The following is a 22,404-nucleotide window of genomic DNA, read 5'->3' as shown; positions in this document are numbered from 1 at the left end:
GCGTTTGTATGATGTATAATTTATAATTTTATTTTTTGCCACAAAGTATTATCGGGCACAATCATTTAACATGTATTGATCATCTACAAACATTCATTTCAATGGGAATTCTGTAGAGTTTTTTAACTCTGTTGATGCCATATGTACTTCAAACGGGAGCTCGATGAATAAATAATGAGTCGAAGCTTTGCGCAGACATGTGTAGTACTGAGATTGCGTCATGACGGGCTTCGAACGGGGCTTCAAAGCCTCAGACATGTGTAGTACTGAGATCATGATGGGACTACGAAACCTCAGATATGCGTAGTACTGAGATTGTGTCATGATGGGCTTCGAAGCCTCAGACATGCGTAGTACTGAGATCATGACAGGGCTCCGAAGCCTCAGATGTGCGTAGTACTGAGATCATGATGGGGCTCTGAAGCCTCAGACATGCGTATTACCGAGATTATATCATGACAGGGCTTCGAGCAGACATGGTCACTGATTACTGAATCTTTGTAAAGCCTCAGCACACTGAAAGGCATTGACCTCTATATTTTGAGAGTCTATCTGACACTTAACTCTCTAGTTATATTTTGTAATTCGTATTGACATTACACATTTCAGTTGATATGGTTAAACTACAATTCAGGTAGTTGCTGAGAATTAATTATTGTTCTTGTGGATTGCTGCGATTTCCTTTGTCTGATACATAGTGTCAAAGATATATTGTCATATATCAACTTTATATATATATGAAAAGATTGGGTAAATCGTGCAACCTTTTTATGGAACACTTAATTTTGTTCAAAACCGTACATCATATAGTATACATCTATAAATTTAATTTTTTCGTCTTCATTAGGAGAATACAACAATGATACTATCGTATCAATTAAACCATTTTAACGTGCATATGTCAAACAACATATTTCATCCGCCGCAGTAAGAACAGTAGTAGTAGTTCAGTTGTGCAGAGCTCGTTAAATTATCCCGATTAGGTGGCTCAGTGGTGTTGGCACTGTCTCTCAGTAAAAACACCAGGGGTTCGTGTCGATAATCCTCCTCTTGTGAAAGTTTTTCTTTCTATCCCTCCCATTAACAAGCTTGGATGGATAGAGAGTGAATCAAACTATCGAGGGAAGGTTGGGCCACCGTAGTCGGACAGGGGGCACACGCCCCTAATTATATTGTGTATGTAAAGAGTTTCATTGTAAAACTTCATAAGCTTCTTTATTTGTGTGTTTGGAGACCCTGGTGTCGTATTGAATTTGTATTGTAGAAAAACAAACTACTGTCCAGCATGCCTAAATGTGTCTTTTCGTTTCTGATCGCTATACGGCACTTCCAACTTGGGATAATTCGCTATAAACAGTTTCAGCCAACCAGCGCCTTGTAAACATGCAGAACGACAGTGTGAACCTTTATTGTAGCGGCGCAGCATCTTCGTTTCAGTCAGTCATTGTCCTGTTAGACTATTTACTGTTAAGTGCTGCTTGAGCTACCGTTTATAGTACAACAGGTGGCCTACCGAGTTCTTAAATCGATATTGAAATGCACACACAAGTCTCCTAAATTATTTATTGAAATGCCTACATTTACAGTGTCCGTTTTAGGAAGTCGTAGTTTTTACTTGTTTCCGTTATTAGGAATTATAATTTCTCAGTGTCACATATTATTCGTTACTACTCGCGAGTCCTGTTTCATTGAGATTCTGTTTTATATTCTGTATAAGCAAACATTTTTAAAATGAGCGTTAATTGAACTGACTATAGTAGACTTGTCATCTTCTTAAAATAACTTTACTGATTTGCTATTGACAATTAATCATAAGGTCAAACATCATGGAGGATTTGAGTTTGCATGGACTGCGCTGTTTCTTTTTTTTCGTGACATCGTGTCAGTAGAGAGTGCGTCACGTTAACAATGCATTCTGTCCTAAATGACAGCGCACACGCTTTTTTACATTTCTTAAAGGCTAATGTGTCTCAATTTGCTCATTAATATATTTTGACAGTGTATTTTAGTGAGAATGATTATAAACATATTACCTATGTTCATTTCCCATGTAGATATGTAATGTTTGGTGAGAATAAATAAAAAAGTAACAACACATGTAGTTATGTTGCATTGTTTATGATTAACAAAATTCATTGTTTATCTGAAATGTTCTACTTATACAGTCGATTTATTCCACTTCTGAAGGTGTACATTGTCGGTATTATCCATTGCATTTGCCCCCGAGTGTAACATGAGCCAGTGTAACCGAGGGATGGCAGACGAGCTCACGTAATGGGTGACAAGGAACATTCTCATCCTGATGCCCAGGCTCTTGTCATGAATATTCACATCTTGTGCTTTTTCTCGTTCCTGCAAGTTTACTATTATTATTGGACACGTATGTAGAGGAAATGCATTTTATTTTATGTCTATGAAAGGAAGGACGGTAAAGCCTTGAATGAAACTGAGTGTTGATGCTTTGGGTAACAAGACAGGTTAAGGAGCAGGGAACATTGAATGTGACATTGACTGAGGCGGATTGTGTAACTGGAAGATGGTTTAAGAATACAGAAACGACAAAAACTTAGTCTTTCAGTATTTACATCAATTATTTACTCTATTGTGCTGCAGTTCGGAAGATTACTTATTTAAAGCGCGGCCTTTGATAAGATGAATTCACATGGCTCCCTGTCGCAGACAAAGTTAAACATCCTCGCGGAAACGCTTCCTCCGACCTTCGATAATTTAAACAGGTGTCTTTTTTTCTCTCTACGTGTCAGTCATTTTTACACTACTCCTACAAGTTCTCTTTTAAATTGGTAATGTCTAGCAGGCAAATACCACAGGTGTGCTCTTGGTCAGCCATGGTGAGTACTTTCTGAAAGTGGTCTGAAGAAGGAAAGACTGTTCCTCTTGTGTTGGGGTCAGCACTGACCCGTTTTACTTTTTAAATGCATAAACCTACTACCTAATTTTGTTTATTGCATCAAGGCTTTTTGTCAGGAATCTGTATTTAATTAAAATAAAACAAACAAAAAAACAATTGTACTAAATTATAAAATGCTCTGGTGAAAATTATTACCTTTGTATTGGTAGGGTCAGTTTTGATCCAGTTATAATTTAAGGTTATAAAACAATAGTTAGTGTCAAAACAAAAATCATAAACACACTTTGATGGGCTTCTCTCTTTGCCTGTGTGTCTCCTTACCTGAACAAACAAAACAAACTAGAGAAAAATCTGACATGCTTGCTCCCATCAGGGATGTCTGGGAAAGGTGGGTGCAGCTCCTTCCACTGATGTACAACCCAGGGCCAGAGGTAACAGTAGATGAATGCTTTGTCCCTTTCCGTGGAAAATGCCCTTTCCGGCAGTACATGCCTAGTAAGCCTGGGAAATACGGCATAAAAATTTGGGCAGCCTGTGATGCAAAAACCAGCTATGCATGGAATCTGTAGATTTACACAGGCAAACATGCAAGTGGCATTCCTGCAAAAAATCAAGGAAAACGTGTAGTCCTCGATATGACTACTGGACTGCGGGGTCACAATATCACATGTGACAATTTCTTTACCAGCTATAACCTTGGACAAGAACTTTTTAAGTGGAAACTTAACATGGTGGGCACAGTAAAAAAAATAAACCTGAGCTGCCTGCCAAAATTTTGCAGGTGAAGGACAGGGCTCCTCTATCTTCAAAATTTGCTTTTACAGACACCATCATGGTTGTTTCATATTGTCCAAAAAAACACCGGAGTGTGATACTTATGTCCACTTTTCACAAAGACGCAGCTGTGTCATCAGCAACTGACAAAAAGCCCATAATTATCTTGGACTATAATAAAAACAAAGGTGGAGTGGACAACCTGGACAAGCTGACTGCCACCTACACTTGCCAGAGAATGACCAGGAGATGGCCAATGGTTGTGTTTTATAACATTCTAGATGTGTCTGCATACAATGCATTTGTGTTGTGGACCCACATTCACCTAGGGTGGAACTCAACCTGAAAAAACAAGCGGAGAATGTTTCTTGAGGAGTTAGGAAGTTCCCTTGTCAAGGCACACATTGAGTGAAGGGAACGTGTGCCCCGGGACCCAGCCGCTGCAGCCTTGGTCAGACAGCTGCAGAGCTCACGTAGCACTCCTTCCATACCATCAGCAACACAAAGAGCATCAGTGCCAGCATCCTCTGTGGCCAGCACTGCCTCAACATCAACCTACACAGCCACAGCCACAACCCCACTGAGGCCACCTGATTCTAAAAGAAAGAGGTGTCAGGTCTGCCCTAGCAATAAAGACAGAAAGACAAACGTACTCTGCTTCTACTGCAAAAAATATATTTGCAAATAACACACTAAAAGTGTCACCTTTTGCCACACATGCATCTAAATGCACATGCATGTTCTTGCACACAAAGACGTTTTTTGGAACTACTGCCTCATTTTTATTGGTTTGATTTGCTTGATTGTTCGTTGTTTGTTTGACCTTGCAAATCCATATTTTGAGATTTACTTGTTTAGCTTTCCATTTATATTAAAAGTTATTTTTGAAAATACTTTTTTGCCTTTTTCTTTGAAATAAATATAGTAATTAATATTATAATAAAAAATATATATAACAAATTTATTTAAGAGATGTGTTCTAATACCCCACAGTAATAGTCGGGTAACATAACAACCTTTTATTTATTTAAATAATTCTCTTGAGGTTCATTTAATCATTTTTTAAAATTGAAAGCGAGAGGTATGCTGTTAAAGTAAAAGCACATGAGGTCACAGCAAAAAAATTAAAAACATTCTTTTAATGGACAAGGAAGCGTAACAAAGGAACCAAGAGGTAAGGAAAAAAATTGGATGATAAATAATTGTTTTGAGGGTAATATGGTTGATTAAAGACACGGGTCAAAACCGACCCATTAACATAAGAGATAGTAACAGAAAGCTAACATAAGAGGAAGGTTAAAGGCAAGTTACACCATCTCGTTGCTTAGAATGATTGGTTCCCACCTGACAACTCATCTGGTTACGTTATCGACAGTGGCGGGTTTAAGAGGCTCCCAAAACTGGAAAAGGGAGCAAGACGCGTACCGTCACAGTATGTAAATAATATATTAATATATTGTAACGACCTCTGCGTCAGGCTCGAGAAGAGAAGAAGTTTAAAAAAAAAAAAACAAACAGACAGACGTAGTAAAGTCTCACAAAAGTTTTAATTGAACAATCAAAAAAGAACGCTGATTTCGTAACCCCAAACACAACCTTTTAGCATCCTACCCCATCCTTACCGCATCAATCAATACCCCGAAGTCAGTCTTCTGTGCTGTACTCCGCCCCCTCTCAATCGGACCTAACAGTCACTCAAAAAAAAAACTTCAACCTGGCTGGGACGCTACAATATATTCTGACATAATGCTCCCTAGTCTTCAACCACAATGTTCCCTTTACTGCTTGGAGCACATTAATTTTTGTATATTTTTAAAAAAGTAATTATGTAAAACTTTTCAATGACTTCACCCACTCTAATTGGTGGAAGTGAAAGCATTTTATTGTAAAAGCATAAATGCCCTGTGCACAGATGTACTGAAAATTCTGCAGTTATTACCTTTCATTTGATACCCTGAGAACTTTAGATACTTACTACAGGCACATTATAACATGCACCAGCTTTCTTTTAATTTGTTTTAGAGTTTGACTACAAAGAAAATCTTCATTGAAAGGTCTAAAAGAAGCCAAAGTTGTTCTCATACTGCCTACAGACCTCAGTCCAGAAATCCATTTGTTATTATTTTGATAATCAAACATTGTAGATGAGGACACATGCAATATTTAAGCCAATTGTGTTACATTTTAGATGCTCTTTGTACAGTATGTGATACATACCATCTTACCTTTGATAAGAATAAAGCATACATTCTATAACATAAAATGAATATTCTTAAACTTCATGTAATTCTGGGGTAAAGGTAGGAAGTAACCTTTAGTGGGGTGACAATCCATTGCAGATCCCATTCATATCCACACTTACACTCTCACATGTACTGTACAGGTTATAATTGGTATTTAAGCTTACACATGTCTTAGATACACCAAAGATGTCAAAGGGCCATAGTGGCAGATTTTCATTCTAGCTCCTTTCTTCATTACAAACCAATTACTGCTAATCAAACATACTTTTGTATTTATTTTGATTCCTTTCAAAGACTTACTTTATAAGATTCAAAACCCTCAATCAGCAACCAAACAATGACGAGATGCAAAGTGAGCCAGTTGCCTAGTTAATTCAGGGGTCTCAAAGTATTTTAATGGTGCCAGGATTTATAGATCTTTTCCATGCCTGCAAAATATTCTTGGCTCTTTCTTTATCAGTGAAGTTTAAAAAAGTGTTCTTAAAAAACACATCTCTCAAATGGCTTATTGCTGCAGGCAATTGGGCAATATACCAAATATGAAACAAAATACTTAAACCTTACTAAATAAGTCCACGTCAAGCAACAAAGCTACAAGTATCAGAAAAAAACATTGTTCATATTTTGGATGCGTGCTTATGTCCAAATAAAATGGTTTAGTAATATTTAAAGAGAACATGAGAACAAAATGAAAAATGTTTTTACCTGCATTTTACATTTACACACTTTCAATAATCTGATACTTTAAAGCTATGGCTTATAGCACTTAAGCTGGACATAATCAGCCCAAGGTCAGAAAACTGGAAAGAAATCTATAACTTTGTTGTAGTAACTTTAACATAAAATGTTTATTTTCAGTTTAAGAAAAAAAAAAAAAACAACAAACGTTTGATTGCCCTTACATTGCTGTAGTGACAAACATTATACAAATGTGTCATCATCCTGAAGCAGAAGTGAAGTTGTTGAGAAAATATAAAGGTGTAGTTAGTTAACTGCCAAAGTTGTTTGCTTGCAAGAAAGTGACGGTTGATTGATCAGATATTAAATTGGTAAGTACTCACCATACATCTTACAAGAGGGCATTATCTAGTAGGAAATGCCATAGTAAGCTGGTATAGTCAGTGCATTATATCCTGCTATTTATGGTGGAGAAAATTTACCTAATTTATCCCAAGGATAATCAGAAACCTGTGAAAGTGCATAAGAGTGTGTATTTATAGCACTTGAGTATGGACAGTTTACACGGTGTGATGAAGTGTTGCAATAGCACTCCTGTCTTATAGTTCTAGGGTGTAAAACTTGATTAAAATCTGGTCACAGTCTATGTGGGGTATGAATATTTGTTTCTCTGTTATGTTTCTAGTTTTCATGTTTGTTCAAGTTATATGGGTTGATTGGACCATAACCTTAAGCATGAAAAATTAATAATGTCCAGAGTTCAGTTTTGTCTCAAATCCAATATTCAGGTTAGGCTGACTGGTGGCTCTATATTGTGTTGGTGCCAGTATGTTTGGATATGTGCATGACTGTACCCTGTTATATATCGGTGCTCAGTCTAGTGTTGTTTCCTGCTTGTTCCTAAAGCTCTCAACTATAAGTTTGTTCTCTCTAAGCCTCTTCAATGTAAACAATGAAATGTAGTTAGTGTGATCAAAATGCAGTCTTTCATTAATCAAATGAAAAAAATAGTTTGCTTATTTTTTATGAAAGGAATTGGTACAGGGAATCTTAGCTGTTAATTTAAAATAAATTCTTTAACAAAACATGAGGATTCAGTTGGAAATTTAGACATTAGACATTTTTACACAAGCAAAAAACCATACCCTGTAGACTCATGGGATAAATTACCAAGCAGTGTGGAAAAAAACAGGACTTTAGGAACCTTCATTTTTTGACTTGTTGGGATGAATGGAAAGTTCTTGTAATAATTTTTCTAATGCTCTTATTTCAGGGAATCATCTATAAATGTATAGTAAATTTCATAATTTTTTTTTTCAAAAGATACATAGTAGTAGTTTTTGAAAGTAAGAGGAGAGAATAAATGTGTCAATATGTCTTCTGAGCCATTATTACAGTAATGTAAGGCTTGCCCCAGACACAATGAATTTTACTATACTGGCATCAAAGTAATGTACAGACGCAGGCCTGTATGTGTCAAGATGCTCCTCTAGATAACATAACAGTACATTAAGTTAAAAATTACATGTCCTAAATTTTTCATCTAGAAATTAAACTGAAGTACATTGTAGGCAAAGTTTTTTTTCCTACTACAGCACCATTTAATTCATTTTCGAACTCACTTATCCTCTTCAGGAATGCCTGGAGCCAGCAAAACAACCAGTTATAATTTTACTACATAGTATATATTCTTCAGTATGCGGTGCATGTCATTTCAAAGTTGTTTAAAAATGACAGATGTATCTGATAGCATGTCACAATAGAGAATGTACACTACTGCTGACAATATTTCATAATATTCAATTATCAACATTATCATTGTGGGATTACGTGTTCTATACTGCTAGTATGTGTGTGCAGAATCTGTATCTCTGCCAGTTCATATTAGAAAGAATTACATATGTATGCAGTGGTATCAGCTACATGCATACAAGCAACAGATTTCCCGAATAATGCAGTCTAGTTTTTGAGTGTTGTACTGTAAGCAAGCATCTATATGTGGTGTGGGTTAGCATCTATATGGCTGTATTAACGCTTAGAAACACAGGTCAAGAGTAGAAAAAGTATAGCCTGAGTACGCAGGCAGCTACTGTATGTTTGCAATTCTTGCATTTAAGATGCTCTCTTATCAGTTATAAATGACCATACGGAGGAGAAATTAATAGTATATGTAAAGGAAAGAAATGAAGCAGGGTGCTGCAGTTTCTTTTAAAAAAATGATAGAGCTACACACAGATAAAGTATATTTTTATGAAAAGAATTTGGATAGCAAAGTATATGGTTAAGCATCTAGATTTGTGTTTCACATTTGGCACAACAGAATGCCTGTCAGGCTAATGCTGTTTTATTTAATTGTTAAATTCAAATTCAGCTAACAAAGCAAGTGCCTGATTAAAATAAAAGAATGCCACAGTTGTAAAAAAGTACAAGTTTCAAAATAATCACCCGATCCTTTATCTTCTTCTGCCCTTTTCTGGAATAACTGAGTTGCTGGATATGGTTTGTACACCATCCAGTTGAATTTGTAAATAATTTGTTCAAACATTTTGACTTACTGATGTTCAATCTGAAAGTTGAGGTGTCCTGTAAACCAGTCATTAAAAAGAGACTGCTCAACATTGCAAGTTGCCTGGACCTGTTTAAAAAAAAAATAAGAATTTTCATTTTAATACATTATCTCTAAGCACTGTATACACCCCCCTTACAGAATAAAAATATTGTTTTTGCTTATACGCAGATGTTGTGATGTGGGATTTTGCATATAACTTGATAAATGTTTTGTATGTCTTTATTTATAATTTAGGCAAACCTAATAATTTAGTGCTACTTTGGTGAGAGGTATTTGTGTTTAAACCGCCCCCAGACTTTTACGACTGTCTCTTTGTAATTTTATGACAGGATTTGGGGGGATGTGTCTTAAACCAATTTGATGAGAATTTCTTTGCTAAAGTCTTTGTCTCATCCACCACACAAAGCCGGGTTAGCTTAACATATGGTCTTGGGGGGTTGCAGGTGTTAAAATGTACTATTTCTCCCATTGGTCTGAGATATGGCTATCTGGATTGGCTGGAGATGTTGGACACAAAACCTATAAATTTGCTTGCTCAACCACATTCTCTCTCTCTAACCAACATATCATGAAGAAGCATCTCTTTTGCTAACCTGTGATGATGAAGACAACACAATGAAGAGCACAGCTCAGCTGCCATATTGAACAGACATGTGGCTGAAAGCTGAGCACCAACGATGCCTTAACTAGAGACATTTTAAGTAAGTACAAGTCTGTGTGCCACCTGAATTAAACATCACCATTTTATCAGGTTGTATGGTTGCCAATATTCAAATGTACTTTGCATTTTGTTATTATTTATGAATATTATCAATAATACATTATTTTATGTGTAACTTAACTCCTGCATGTCTTTTTACTACATCTAATTGCCTGAGGTTATAGATATAGAAGGGAAGGTGGTGATAAGTTATATACAGTGGTAAGTCTGTGAGATTAGGCATTCTAAGGCTACATATTATTAATACAATAGGGGAAAGTAGAGGAATATATATATTACTCTACCAAGATAAAACAGCAGACAAGTTAAAAGACTTGCTTAAAAACAGAATGTGATATATCTGAAGGATCTGCATCCATTACTTGGGGCATTCAACCCACTAATCATTAAATTCCACTGTTCTCCTTTGCCTTTGCTATTACTCAAACCCTTTTTGCTTAGATTATGAGAGAGAAAAACAATTTAAAGCTTGAACCATGCATTTGGAATTAAAAAAATAAAAATAAATAAAAATGTCTATTTTACAGTATATTGTTTAAAACTAATTTAAAACCTGAATGGTTCATAATTTCCATAATCTGTTCAGCATTTACAAAATCTCACTTGTAGAAACTCTGCCTTAAGCCATTTAGCAAAACCTTGCCCCTGTGGCATGGGGTTAAAATAAGGTCACTGTCCATCTTGAATGTTGTAAAAGTTGAGTACAAGAAGTTGCCATCAGGAAGGGCTTTCAGCCTTTAAAATCTCTGCACCAGTGATGAGAGTTAAAACACAGGAGCAGATTCCAGCCCATAGTACCACATGGTCACTGCCAGCTGCCCAGGTCAAGCAGAAAGTTGAGAAACCTATCTGAGAAATAACAGGGGAAAACCTGTTATGATGGGTCCTAGTCATGATGCATTATGCAGGGACCAGTTTGGTGGTAGTGCAGAAGAAGGCGAGGTAATGAATAACAGGAGTAAAGATGAGAGTATAAGGATTATGACATAAAACACTGGGAGTATGATGGGAAAATTGAGTGAAGTGTTGAGTGAAGTAATGAACAGCAGGATTGTAGCTGTGTGCTCTGTACAGGAGACAAGGTGAAAAGGGAAAGGTGCATTTTGAATGGTGGGAGGTACACATTTTTCTGGCATTGGATGAGCATTGGCAATGCTGGGGTTGTACTTTTGTCTGAAAAATGGACAAACAGTGTATTGGAAGTAAAGAGGGTGAATAAATGTGTTGTATTTATTTAGATGATTACTGTTAAATGACTGTTGGCAATATTCTTAGCCTATCCTCCACAGGTTGGCAGAAATGATGAAGAGAAAGATGAATATTGGGACAGGTTTTCAAAGGTGATATCTTTAGTGCCATAGGGGAAGGTAATTACAATGGGTGGTGACTTGACTAGGTATGTTGAAGCCAGTGCTTATGATTATAAAAAATTCCATGGGGGCTTTAGCTTTGGTACCAGAAATGCTGAAGGTGAGAAGATTCTGGAGTTTAGCGGTGAAATAAAATGTTTACAAAAAATAAAAATAATTTGGTTACATCTGAATCTAGTGGGGGCGGCACGGTGGGTAGCGCTGCTGTCTCACAGTTAGGAGACCTGGGTTCGCTTCCCGGGTCCTCCCTGCATGGAGTTTGCATGTTCTCCCTGTGTCTGCGCGGGTTTCCTCCGGGTACTCCGGTTTCCTCCTACACTCCAAAGACATGCAGGTTAGGTGCATTGGCGATCCTAAATTGTCCATAGTGTGGGTGTTTGTGTGCACCCTGCCCGGGGTTTGTTTCCTGTGTTGGCTGGGATTGGCTCCAGCAGACCCCCCGTGACCCTGTAGTTAGGATATCCCGGGTTGGATAATGGATGGATGGATGAATCTAGTGGTATAAAACAAGTTGATCAGAGCACAGTGAACAACATGGAGAAGACTATGTAGGAACTTGGCTTTGATGACATACAGTGCATACAGACATACTGTGTACTGAGTTTCACTTTTAGTTGCCACAAGGGGGCTTTTTCCCCTTTAAAGGTGATTTTTGCTGTTTTTACAGCTACCAATGGCCAAGAGTAAGTTGTGAGTGAAAAGGTGTTTGTGTCTTGGCAGTGGTGGCAGCAGAATTTAAGCAGCTCAGCAATAGGAGAGTAAGTACTTAAGTTAGCTAGCTTTGTACATGTTGTTGTATAAATGAGCCAGAGACATCAAAAAAAGTCTAGGGCAGACACCCATATATTATGCCCTGGCTGTAAATGGGTAAATGGTTGAGTTGTTCACAGAACAAAGTCCAAAACAGAACTGATTTTAGGATGAGAACATCGCAGCTTTTAAAGGCCAAGAAACCGCCTGGGGCCTCATGCATAAACGGTGCGTACACACAGAAATGTTGCGTAAGAACATTTCCATGTTCAAATTGAGATGTATAAAACCTACAGTTGGCGTAAAGCCACGCACTTTTTCATGGTACAACATACCCTGTCGTACACAAGTACTCCACTCGGTTTTGCAGACTGGCGGCACCCAGCATCAAAGCAATGCTGTTCCTGTGTGGTTACTCTTTATTTCTTAGATCCACATTCCTGCTGAGGCTTTATAAACACACTGAAACTAACCGCATATTGTTTATTAGTGTAATGCATCTGATTGTAATTAACTTGTAACAATACAATGGTCCAGGGAATAGCCATAGTATTCCAAATACCATAACTGCTTTAGCGTTGTTACTCTCACTGCACCTTTTTTTTTCTTCTTTGAGCTGCTCCTGTTAAGGGTTTGCCAGACCAGGATCATCTTTTTCCATATTACTCTCACTGCACCACCCGGAGAATTTATAATCACTGTGTCTGAGTGGGGAATCACAGCAGCAGCTGATCGAAAAGAGAATTATTGGTATACAGCATCAAGGACACGCTGCCTCAGCCACGGAAAAACACTTCAGAGACTTTCCTGTACGAACTTCGCTGTTCAGAAACAGCTTCATCCCAAGAACTTTAAACAGTCAATCAGTTCATCAAGTACTCTTTGTAGAACTGTTTGTACTTATAAGTACAATCACCTCACTGTAAACTTACACTACAGTTATAATATTGCACAACCTGCATCACTTTATAAAGTGCACATTTACATATGATGACAATATCATTTTTAAGATGAAATGCAGCAAAATATGTTGAGTATATTACATAGATAAAATTTTAGCTTCATTTAAATAATCTGTGTTGATAATGATTAAACATGTGAGGACACGGTTCCGCATCGCTAGCTAGTTCACGGATTGATCCTACCTTGTGCCATTATCTTTCTGGGGCTGACATGACACTAGAAGGACAGATGGGTAAAATAATTAAACATGCACTACAAAGATATTTCAATGTTCCTTAAAAGTTTTCAAGAATCGTCGTTGTGTCCTTACAGATGGCTTAACGTCTATTACAGAGCTGATTGTGTGGCAATTGGGTATTTGGAGAAAGAAAAGTAAGCACAGGAATTGGAGGTTAGTACATTTGAAAGAGACAGTACTGCTGCAATAATTTCATCAAAGGTCGTGCTCAATCACGCACTGTGTTCCCCTGTTTAATAACATGCTTTAACTCCTATCATCATGAAAAAGATATCACGTATAAATCTCAGTATTTTAATTATTCAGAGAGCTGTAATATCACGAATGTAATGGATTTTGTGTCCTGTCGTAGAAGGAGAAAGCAGAAGCACGTAGTGATTCACACACATAGAGCAAAAGATCAAATACAAAACAAAGCATTTAATGTGCTACTTTAATTACAATGCGATTTGAAAAACTGGTTAATTAAATGATTTTAAGATGAAGTTTATGATGTTGTACTTTAATGACAAAATAAACTACGTAATTAAAATGGAAATTTTGAGATTGAAGTTGACATTTTGTGCATTTTTTCTTATGTGTGCCTTTTTTTCTCTGTACCCTAATAAGCTTTCATATGACACTCAGACGGTGGGCTACAACTCGCCTTTTCACGGCGACTTTGATATGTGACAACTTCTTTTTTTATTTTGGACACTGTGCGACTTGGTGAACTTGAGCTTTTGATTTTCTACGACACGCTATGTCAGTCGATCAGCTTCCTTTTGTTGTTTATACCACTGTTTAAACCAACAAATAGTACGTTTTTTCCTTGCCTCCACTTGGTATTCGCTGAAGTTCTTCCATTTTCCCTCTTGCTTTTTCCATTGTCTTTTCACAGAACACTGAGCTTAAGGGCTATTTATATGATTTGCATATTCAAAGAGGCATAATTCTGGGAGGAGACGGGGCGGGACAGCAAGCACATGCACGAGCGTTACTTTTCACACTGATCGGGATTTATGTAGCGGAGTGGTTCTCAACCTGTTGGGCAGGCCACCCTGGGGGGGCACAAAGTAACAAAAAGGGGGGGTGCGAAGATGTGAAAAAAAGAAAACAAGAATCAAAAATATGAAAAAAAGCATCTGTTGAAACCAAAACAAATAAACTTAAATTACATTCTGATACTAGAACAATAAATATAGAGAAAACTCGGGTCACAAATACTTAAAAGGTTGAGAAACGCTGATGTAGCGGAACGCACAGATTCCTGCATATGGATTTTTCTGTGCATAAGCACATTTCGGCTTTTCTGCTTACGTCATGTTATAGTGCAAATTCTACGCACGGTGTTATGCATGAGGCCCCTGGTGACCCGCAGATTCGACTCTTTGTGTAGGGCCATCCACTGTAAGGGTGCATGATCCATAACAAGAGTGAATTCACGGCCCAAGAGGTAGTACCTCAACTGTGTAATCGCCCATTTAATCGCAAGGGCTTCCCTTTCCACTGCCGCATACCTAGTTTTTTGATCCAACAGTTTCTGGCTTAGGAACATGACAGGGTGTTCAACACCATCGATGCTCTGGCTCAGCACAGCTCCCAGGTCTGTGTCCGAAGTGTCCGTTTGAAGAATGTAAGGAAGCAAAAAGTTAGATGCTTTCAATACTAGCACTGATGTAAGGGCCTGTTTAAAGTTACCAAATGCATCATCTGACTTATCAGTCCATCCCCATTGTTAGGGGCCCTTTTCTTTGTTAAATCACTCAAGGGTACTGCTCTCTCCGAAAACCGAGGTACAAACCATCAGTAATACCTGGCTAAACCGAGAAATGCTTGGACTTGCCACTTGGTTCGCGGACAGGGCCGTTTCAATATGGCATCTCCCTGTGAACACTGTGGCTTTACGGTACCCTGACCAACCAGGTAACCTAAATATTTCACTTCTTTCAACCCAAAAAACAATTTTTTGGAATGATTCGAAGCCTGGCCTTACCCAGTGTCTGCAGTACTGCTCGGACCTGCTGAATGTGTTCATTTCCATGTACTGGAATAAAGGACTACATCATCCAGATAGGCAGCACTGTATTAGTTATGAGAGCGGAGCACTTTATCCACCAGATGCCGGAAAGTTGCAGGAGCCCCATGTAATCTGAATAGAAGGGGTGCTAAACATGGTCTTGACCTTAGCGGAGTCTGTTAAAGGAACCTGCCAGTACCCCTTTGTGATGTCAAGTATGGTCAAATAATTTGCCTGTCCAAGCCTCTCAAGGAAGTTGTCCACTCAAGGCATTGGATAAGCATCGAATTGGGAGACTTGATTAAGTGGACAGAAGTCATTGCAAAATCTCCAAATTCCGTCAGGCTTACTAACCAAGACTATTGGACTGGACCGGGGACTATGACCTTCCTCCATAACTCCTAGTTCCAGCGTGCGTTTGATTTCAAGCTCCACCTCTGCTTTCTTTGCCTCTGGAAAATGATAGGGGCGTTCTCAAAGTATAACCCCGGGCTCTGTCACAATATTGTGTGCAATCAGAGGGGTCCTTCCTGGTTTTTTGCTCACTACCTCCGGGAAATACAGGATAGCTGCTTCAAGTTCCCGTCTCTGTCTGGAATTTAATTCTGTGCCAAAGTTAAGGACATTTTTATGAGCAAAGAATGAGCGGGGCTAAGCGGAAGAGGGATCAAGATCCCTTTCCTTCTACGGCTTCAGCAAATTTACATGATATATCCACTCACTCAGGCAACGATTGGGTTATTTCACCAAATAGTCGAGGAGTACTTTCCTCTCCTTAACTTCATAGGGGCTTTGCCAGTAGGCTAGCAATTTATAATGGTAGGTAGGAATTTAAACCGTGATACAATCTCCCAGATGGAATTCTCTGAGAGTCATACCATGGTCATAATAATAGGCCTGTGCTGTTTGTACCTCTTCCATGTTACTTTTAAGAATTTTTCCAAATCTATCACGTAATTAAGTGATACGTATATTCCAATATATTTGTAGAGGGAAGAGCCATCCTTCTTTTATTGTTGGACTTCTCCATGTATACAAGTTATACTAGTGTTTACTTTCACCCATCGTCACGGAAGTACATATCGGCAATCAACAATGGAAATGTTGCTGCCAGAATCAAAGAATGCTTCAGTTTTAAAGCCATTTATGATTACTACTCCCGTATGTGATATCGTCAGGGGGTTAGTAAGTGCACATAACCCTCCCTTCTCTCTCCACCTGCATTCATCCACATTCCCAAGTAAGTTGCACACCCGTGGATCTGGGGACTTTTGAACAGAATCTGGTTTCTAAGGGAGGGGCAGATATTTAGGGACATAATCCCCATGGCATCTGCTAAAGGGCTGTTCTGGTCCCCCAAATTGCAAGGCCGTCCTAGATGTTTCAATGAGCTCAATGAGCCCATCCATGTTTTCAAATCTCCCTAGTCTAGCTGGGTGAAATACTCAGGAAGCCCCTTTAATAATAAAAGACAGGCTACTTGCTGCACAGTTTGTATGGTGCTTTGTTCAAATGACCTTAGCCATTGCCCCACTTTTGTCCAGAGAGTGAAAGCTTGCTCCTAGGTCAGCCTCTTGGGGTCTAACAGCCATTGTCTTATTTTTCTCACCTGCCAGTCTGGAGATGCCCCACATTTATCTATCCTCTGAGAGAGCATAATAAGCCCCCTTCGCTCCCCCCACAGAGACCAGTCCACTCCTGTGTGTCTCTCCCATACAATCGCCTTGTTTCTTTGTTTGTCTGGTTAAGTGTGTTGGGAGTGGAGCCTGCACCAGGTTTTTCCGAAAACACGGGACGAACCCCACACTGGGATACTTGGCCCTGGTACTCTCCCACCTGGTTAGATCTCAGGTCCTGTCCCTGTTTCTTTTGGGATTTCTTCATCCTGTCGACTACACCACTGCCATATGAACGAGCCAGAGACATCAAAAAAAGTTTGGGGCAGCCACCCATATAGTATGCCCTGGCTGCAAATGGGTAAATGGTTAAGTTGTTCACAGAACAGAGTCCGAAAAAAAAATGATTTTAGGATGAGAACATGGCGGCTTTAAGGGCTGAGACAGGAAGTTACATCATAGGGACCAGAACCAGAAGTGATGTCACCAGGACCAGGCGTGATGTCATCAATGGCATCAGTACCGGAAGTGAAGTCATCATTGGCGTGGGATCGGAAGTGACATCATTGATGACATCATACCAGGCGTGATGTCATCATAGGCACCGGAAATGAGCAGGATTTCCCATGGATGGTCTACAGAGGTTTGAGGAAGTCCGTGCAGCTTGCCACCCCTAGGTCTGGCGTGGTACTACTATTATTCAGGCCCTTTAGCTGCCTCCCAGTCGCACATGTGTTACAATGTTAATAGTAAATAAGCAAGTGAGTTTCCTAATAAGGAAGGAAGTAAAGGGTTACTAGTTAACTTTGATACATCACACACTGGTGATAATTTCTGCTTATAGCAATCTAAGAGGACAAAGGTAAAGATTAAATTTGAAAGGATGAGAGTTTAAACAAAGTATTTATAGTTGCATTTGGTTAGAAAGGAAGGAAAAAATTAAGAGAAACAGTAAAACAGTTTTGAGCACCAGAGTAGATGAATATTTCCTTTTTTTTCCTTAGTGAAACAGAAAGGCTCAAATTGAAAGTCAAATAAGATAATACTTTTAACAGATACGTGAGTCAGTAGCAGAGTAAGGAAAGCATTTAGTAGTGTTAGCATCTAAATCAGTAATAAAAGGGCTTAGAGGAGGTAACTATTAAGCAAGTGCTATAGTTTGTTAAACTCATAATTCATTTCTATTTAACTTTAAAGGGGGTTAACTGTAACACAAAAAAAATTTTGAGGCCAGTACAATGCAAATTAAAATTAAATTAAACTGATGCTACACCTTGAGCTCACTCTCTCTATTAGTGTGCATTTTAGTAAAGAAGTGGAAGATCTTGCCCTGGTGTCCTTTAGGGTAGTGGTTCTCAACCTTTATTCCTTTAAGGTTCCCCTAATATACCATGAGCATATGTGAAGGAACCAAAACACAGGTAAAGATCTTCTTGCACTTTTGCTGCAGTCTTGACAAAAGTTCTTCTTTTTGAACTTATATTTATTAACAAAAACATATTTGCTACTAGTGCTGTTACACTGCCTGTGTTTTTTAAAGCATAATACACAATTATTAAACTATTTCCAAAGATATAGTAATATTCAGTGAAAGCAAAATACAGAATTAGTCACTGCATATATTTTTGGTAACAATTAAATTAAGTTGCTCACTACTCACTGGGCTTAAGTATTACCTTTTAAATTAAGCGTAAATGATGAAGTACTTCTGAAAATAAAAAAAATATAAAATAAAGAATTAGATATTTTAATAAGTTAATTACAGAAGCTACTTCTTTATCTTCTGGAATCGGGCCTGGAGCATTTCATTCAGTGATAGCTACGTTTAAAATGAGTGAAAATTCAAATGTGTTTTTTCTAGATATACAGGTGCCGGTCATAAAATTAGAATATCATGACAAAGTTGATTTATTTCAGTAATTCCATTCAAAAAGAGAAACTTGTATATTAGATTCATTCATTACACACAGACTGATGTATTTCAAATGTTTATTTCTTTGAATTTTGATGATTATAACTGACAACTAATGAAAGTCTCAAATTCAGTATCTCGAAAAATTAGAATATTGTGAAAAGGTTCAATATTGAAGACACCTGGTGCCACACTCTAATTAGCTAATTAACTCAAAACACCTGCAAAAGCCTTTAAATGGTCTCTCAGTCTAGTTCTGTAGGCTATACAATCATGGGGAAGACTGCTGACTTGACAGTTGTCCAAAAGACGACCATTGACACCTTGCACAAGGAGGGCAAGACACAAAAGGTCATTGATAAAGAGGCTGGCTGTTCACTGAGCTCTGTGTCCAAGCACATTAATAGAGAGGCGAAGGGAAGGACAAGATGTGGTAGAAAAAAGTGTACAAGCAATAGGGATATCCGCACCCTGGAGAGGATTGTGAAACAAAACCCATTCAAAACTGTGGGGGAGATTCACAAAGAGTGGACTGCAGCTGGAGTCAGTGCTTCAAGAACCACCACGCACAGACGTATGTAAGACATGGATTTTAGCTGTCGCATTCCTTGTGTCAAGCCACTCTTGAACAAGAGACAGCGTCAGAAGCGTCTCGCCTGGGCTAAAGACAAAAAGGACTGGACTGCTGCTGAGTGGTCCAGAGTTATGTTCACTGATGAAAGTATTTTGCATTTCCTTTGGAAATCAAGGTCCCAGAGTCTGGATTGCTGGCCTAGCACTGTTTTAGCCATGGAATGGCCAAATGGAGGAGGCAGCTTGATGGATGAGGACTGCAGGACTGTAAAAATATCCAAATCTTATTATGTGATATCATCTACTGTTAAATTCTGCTCTGTACTTCTAAAATTTTTATTTTTATGCTGTATTAAGGATTTGTTCTGTTCTCTGTATTGTATTGTATTGACCCCCTTCTTTTGACACCCACTGCACGCCCAACCTACCTGGAAAGGGGTCTCTCTATGAACTGCCTTTCCTAAGGTTTCTTCCATTTTTCACTAAGTTTTTCCTTGTCTTTTCAGAAAGTCAAGGCTGAGGGGCTGTCAAGAGGCAGGGCCTGTTAAAGCCCATTGCGGCACTTCCTGTGTGATTTTGGGCTATACAAAAATAAATTGTATTGTATTGTAATAAACTTCACAATACTATACACTTCTTCTTGTTAGGAGTGGGATAGCTCTTATTATTGGCTGGGTTTAAGACGGGGACAGTAGACTAGCTAGATACCTCATAACCAGTGTTCCATTTATAAGAAACGGATAAAGCCTTAAGTGGGGATACATACAAGGATAGAGGTTTTGGGGTCAGGTTTTTAAGGTGTAAGTTACCTCAGGTTGCAGAAGGTACCTGGTAATGTTGCTAAAATAAGGTGATTCGCCCCAGGTTTATTTAATATTGCTACAAATTAGGATGCAATTTTGGCACTAAACTTAAATTTATCTCATCATAAAATGGATATGAATAAATGACTAAAGGGGACAATTTAAAAGGGGCAACCCTTAAAAAGTTGCAAAAGAATTCCAACTTGTGCAGCAATACAGAGTGATCATTTTAAGTATAGGGATCTACCTAAAACAGAGATGTAAAAAGCAGGAAATCATCTCAGTTCTCTCTCTCTCTCAATATATATATACAGAGGTGTGAAAAACTATTTGCCCCCTTCCTGATTTCTTATTCTTTTGCATGTTTGTCACACAAAATGTTTCTGATCATCAAACACATTTAACCATTAGTCAAATATAACACAAGTAAACACAAAATGTAGTTTTTAAATGACGGTTTTTATTATTTAGGGAGAAAAAAAAAATCCAAACCTACATGGCCCTGTGTGAAAAGTAATTGCCCCCTGAACCTAATAACTGGTTGGGCCACCCTTAGCAGCAATAACTGCAATCAAGCGTTTGCGATAACTTGCAATGAGACTTTTACAGCGCTCTGGAGGAATTTTGGCCCACTCATCTTTGCAGAATTGTTGTAATTCAGCTTTATTTGAGGGTTTTCTAGCATGAACCGCCTTTTTAAGGTCATGCCATAGCATCTCAATTGGATTCAGGTCAAGACTTTGACTAGGCCACTCCAAAGTCTTCATTTTGTTTTTCTTCAGCCATTCAGAGGTGGATTTGCTGGTGTGTTTTGGGTCATTGTCCTGTTGCAGCACCCAAGATCGCTTCAGCTTGAGTTAACGAACAGATGGCCGGACATTCTCCTTCAGGATTTTTTGGTAGACAGTAGAATTCATGGTTCCATCTATCACAGCAAGCCTTCCAGGTCCTGAAGCAGCAAAACAACCCTAGACCATCACACTACCACTACCATATTTTACTGTTGGTATGATGTTCTTTTCTGAAATGCTGTGTTCCTTTTACGCCAGATGTAACGGGACATTTGCCTTCCAAAAAGTTCAACTTTTGTCTCATCAGTCCACAAGGTATTTTCCCAAAAGTCTTGGCAATCATTGAGATGTTTCTTAGCAAAATTGAGACGAGCCCTAATGTTCTTTTTGCTTAAAAGTGATTTGCGTCTTGGAAATCTGCCATGCAGGCCGTTTTGCCCAGTCTCTTTCTTATGGTGGAGTCATGAACACTGACCTTAATTGAGGCAAGTGAGGCCTGCAGTTCTTTAGACGTTGTCCTGGGGTCTTTTGTGACCTCTCGGATGAGTCGTCTCTGCGCTCTTGGGGTAATTTTGGTCGGCCGGCCACTCCTGGGAAGGTTCACCACTGTTTTTGCCATTTGTGGATAATGGCTCTCACTGTGGTTCGCTGGAGTCCCAAAGCTTTAGAAATGGCTTTATAACCTTTACCAGACTGATAGATCTCAATTACTTCTGTTCTCATTTGTTCCTGAATTTCTTTGGATCTTGGCATGATGTCTAGCTTTTGAGGTGCTTTTGGTCTACTTCTCTGTGTCAGGCAGCTCCTATTTAAGTGATTTCTTGATTGAAACAGGTGTGGCAGTAATCAGGCCTGGGGGTGGCTACGGAAATTGAACTCAGGTGTGATACACCACAGTTAGGTTATTTTTTAACAAGGGGGCAATTACTTTTTCACACAGGGCCATGTAGGTTTGGATTTTTTCTCCCTAAATAATAAAACCATCATTTAAAAACTGCATTTTGTGTTTACTTGTGTTATATTTGACTAATGGTTAAATGTGTTTGATGATCAGAAACATTTTGTGTGAGAAACATGCAAAAGAATAAGAAATCAGGAAGGGGGCAAATAGTTTTTCACACCACTGTATATTAATATATATACATACTAATAAAAGGCAAAGCCCTCACTGACTCACTCACTCACTAATTCTCCAACATCCCGTGTGGGTAGAAGGCTGAAATTTGGCAGGCTCATTCCTTACGGCATACTTCGTGTGATATCATCACGCCTCTCACGTAATCACGCATTACATAGAAAACCAGGAAGAGCTACAAAACGCGCTGAAGAAAACATGCATTATATAATTAAGAAGGCAGCGAAACAATTAGAAGCGAGCGAGTGACATATAAAACCATATTCAGCGGCTCACGTGAACTGACGCAGTGCGCAGACAAAAAGCAACAGTTCCAAAGAGTGCTGAACAAAAACCGGATTACACTGCTACGCTCAAATAGACAAACCACACGCCGTGGCGCAATAGTGGAGCCTTCGCC

General features: G+C 38.6%; 1 protein-coding gene across 1 annotated transcript in view; it reads right to left on the bottom strand.

Moving 5' to 3' along the window:
• The window catches only part of LOC120535962 (acyl-CoA (8-3)-desaturase-like), a 290,759-nt gene that overhangs the window by 5,126 nt on the left and 263,229 nt on the right, over positions 1–22,404 (bottom strand). The window contains exon 11 of the mRNA XM_039764207.1: positions 9,120–9,199. Coding sequence (XP_039620141.1) covers positions 9,120–9,199 — 80 coding nt within the window. The remainder of the gene's footprint in view (positions 1–9,119; positions 9,200–22,404) is intronic.

Source organism: Polypterus senegalus, chromosome 1 (assembly GCF_016835505.1).
Source record: "Polypterus senegalus isolate Bchr_013 chromosome 1, ASM1683550v1, whole genome shotgun sequence".
Lineage (NCBI taxonomy): Eukaryota > Metazoa > Chordata > Cladistia > Polypteriformes > Polypteridae > Polypterus > Polypterus senegalus.
This window is presented reverse-complemented; position numbering and strand designations above follow the sequence as displayed.